This window comes from Cupressus sempervirens, chromosome 5, assembly GCF_028749045.1.
Source record: "Cupressus sempervirens isolate cs-2001-9-10 chromosome 5, ASM2874904v1, whole genome shotgun sequence".
NCBI lineage: Eukaryota > Viridiplantae > Streptophyta > Pinopsida > Cupressales > Cupressaceae > Cupressus > Cupressus sempervirens.
Genome location: NC_143122.1, coordinates 861,430,223 through 861,433,582, shown reverse-complemented (window position 1 = coordinate 861,433,582; position 3,360 = coordinate 861,430,223). Strand labels below are relative to the sequence as shown.

At 39.3% G+C, this 3,360-nt stretch overlaps 1 protein-coding gene across 1 annotated transcript; it reads right to left on the bottom strand.

Annotated features, from left to right (window-relative positions):
- Positions 1–387: 387 nt before the first annotated feature.
- On the bottom strand, positions 388–1,456 carry LOC149558633 (uncharacterized). Its single transcript, XM_089830976.1, has 2 exons — positions 1,261–1,456; positions 388–1,163 (listed from the first exon to the last, which is right to left on the bottom strand). The coding sequence occupies exons 1-2, from the start codon at positions 1,454–1,456 to the stop codon at positions 388–390; spliced, it is 972 nt and encodes a 323-aa protein (XP_089687102.1).
- Positions 1,457–3,360: the final 1,904 nt, after the last annotated feature.

Genomic DNA, 3,360 nt, shown 5'->3' with positions numbered 1-3,360 from the left:
TGCACTAAAGGCAAAAAAATGTCAAACATGATTTTTTTCAGATTTATAAAAACACAGTGAAATTGTTTTCAAAAAAATTGTTGTTTTGGATCACAAAATATACAGATCAGAAGAATCAAATGCTGAAAATTTCAATAAAGTTCATTGTTTTTTTATTTTCTTTAAATTCAGTCAATAATACAATTTGTAGGAAAACTGAGTAGAGAAAAGGAGGAGAATGCAAGTATCGTAGACTAAATAGAACATAAATATGCCAGAATACACTAATAATAAGGATTGTTATGGATGGCTATAGATTGCCTGAAACATCAGCATTCAGGACAGCTTATTATCGGTGGTGACGAGTTTATTGTGTGACATGAACAGTTTCTGTATCAATGGAAATCTCTACCTGCGGCAGACAATGCCACTACCACCCGGTTGACCAGCACAGTTGAGGTCGAGGATAGAGAAGAGCTTCTTCTTCTCTTCTTCTCCTGCTGCTGCGCGGAATCGAGAAACTTTACAGTCAGTGGCGAAGAGGTTGCTGCTCAGATAGTTGGCTTCACCCCCCATTACTGGCATTGGCAGCCCCACGTTGATTGGGCTTCTGTAGTCTTCTGCGTATGTCTGCCCAAGAACTCCGGCCACGTGGGGGCTGAGTGAGTAGAACTTGAAGCTCAGCTCCAGATGTGCAAAGCAGTCGTCAGAGGTAATTCCGTACTTGTGCACGCGAGATTCCTCCGGAGTGATGGGGACAACCCGTGCAGTGATCATAAACTTGTCCTCCAGTTCAACACTCACCTCATTGTTAGGGTTTTGGCGAGTGATATTCATTTTCAAGGGGGAGAAAGATAGAGAAGCTCCCTCCTCTTGGGGAAGCACAATGGACTTTTCATCCACAGCAATAGCCAGCCGGTCGAGGGAATCGTCCCAAGTGGTCACCTTCTTCGCCCCGAGGAAGAGGTGGTGAGTTCCATGGAAAATAACTCCGATGGACTTGACCCACGTGAAGTCTCTTCCCATTCCCTCTCCCCTCTTTCCGATGAAGTGGGCATTGATGTGAAGGTCCGAGTCAGAAACCAAACAGAAGTGGTGCTCTTTCTTTCCATGAAAATAGAACATGATGCCATCTCCTCCGATGAAGCGAGGATCCTGGCATACCCCGCCCGGCTTATCACAGCCTGCATCAACACAACACATTATTTTCTTAGGTTAATCCGGCACAAAACCTTATAAACACTAATTTGTAAACATAACAATTCATTAGTTCAAACTTACTACACACTGCCTTGCAGGTTTGGCAATCCGCCTGGCAGGTTTCCTCACACTGTTTGGGACAGAGCAGTATCCGTCCAAAACACAGTGGGAATCTCTGATTTCTGCAAATGGCCACATCTGCCGAAGCTTGGTTAGCACTCAGCACCCCCATGACAATGCAAACTGCAGCAATCAGAGTTTTTCCACTAGTAGTCATGATTCTTGTCATGATTTGACACAGGCCGAAAGCTTCCTTTGGTGTTGTTACTGCTTCCTGCAGCTTCGCCTTTTATTGATCTGAGAACGCATTTCGCATTCCTTGAGCTGCTGATACGTTACACCTACATCGTGCAACATTGTGTGCCCTGCCAACCCGCGGGGTTTTGGCGTCTCTTTATACCCAGCTGCCTGAAAACTTGCAAACTGAAAATAGAAAATTGTAGTATCTTCTAGTACCACCACCATCAACTCTCCTTTCTGTTTTGATTTAATCATAAACGCCTTAGACTCTTTTGGCTGTTCTTATCCACTACCCTTTCTGTTTTACTTTAATAAAAAACGCGGCCTTAAACTCTATTGCCTTGTTCTTAACCACTCTACATCCCTCGACGTTATGGAAGCTGCAACAGCCTGTTTTTAATTTTTCCTTCACACGTTAACATTGATCATCATCGTCTATTGTCTGCAAATTAAAAACAGTTACTTTAAAAGATAACAGAATTGCCTGAAATGGGGAAGAGAGCACGTAGTACTTTTAAAAAGTTTTGGGTTATTAATTCGGATTTTTTTTAAACATTACATATTAAGGAGGAAATTAAGCTTAAAAAATAAGTCAGTTTTGATTATTTAACACTAATAATCTAAAAATTAAGTCTTAGTATGTGATGTTTAAACTGTCCTGTTAAGTCCCTGTGACCTCAAGGCAAGCCACTTGAATAGAGATAAATCAAAAATACCCATTGTATATTGTTTTATATTAAAGATAATATTTGCCCTAACATTTTGGGCTCCTCATTAGTTCGTAGTCTTTTCCTCCGCATTAAACATAATATTTGCCCTCACATTTTTGGGCTCTCATTGGTTCGTAGTCTCTTACTCTGCTGTCTTTTCTTTTTTCTGCAAATAAAATTCGGAAAAAAAACTCTTATCAGGATGTGTCGTGTCAAGCAGTGGCAACAAGACCAAAGCATAAGTATTTCCTGTGTAGCACCTGTCCACAGTAAATTACAAAGTTGTGGCAACTGGTGCCAGTAGTGTCACGATATGGCAGACTTTGAGAAGTCTTGTGCAAACAATAGCTGGCTTGGCATCCAGCATATTATTCTAGCAGGAAGACATCGAGTCATTCTATTACTGCAGACAGGGGCACTTTTCTAGTGCACTATACACGCAGTGGGCATTTCAATTTATACCCATCAAAATTTCACTATCATGTCTGGCTTCCTGCACAAAATGCGTTGCCCTGTTGTCATACTCTGTTGTTCTCATGCCTTATCCTTGCTCAACCTTTTAAAGTTTTGTTTACTTAAAAATCTTTGAGAGATAGGGTCTTAGGAAATCCAATTCACAAATTGGGAGAAATTTTCTAAGGGGTTATTGTATTAGTTCTATAATTCTATAAAAGGCAGGTTAGAATGTGAGGTATTCTTTCTCCTTCTTTGGAAAATTAATTCTTTGTTTTCAATGCTAAATTTTTTGGTGAAATTATTGTCTTCACTGTTTGTTATGGGTCTTGTTATGAAATTATTGTCATCACTGTTTGTTATGGGTCTTGTTTTCCCTCTTTTCTTTTTTGTGACTTGGTTCTCTGGGACAATTTTTTTTGTTTTATATTCACTCCTAATCCATGTGGGGTATGTTGATATCATTTGGTAATATCTTGGCAAAATCTTGCATTCGCAGTAGACAAGGTAGGAAATTGAGTTTTGATAAAGCATTTTAAGATGGATTTTAGATATATTATTGTACATCATCTATTTTCCAATAGTAAATAGATTTAAGTTTTCATTGTGGAGTGGTCAGTTTTGTTACATGTAAACTCTGATTCATTTTTTCAGTTTTGTTTATGTAAACTCTATTTCATTTTCCTTTATCGGCATTGTTGAATATATGACACAATCT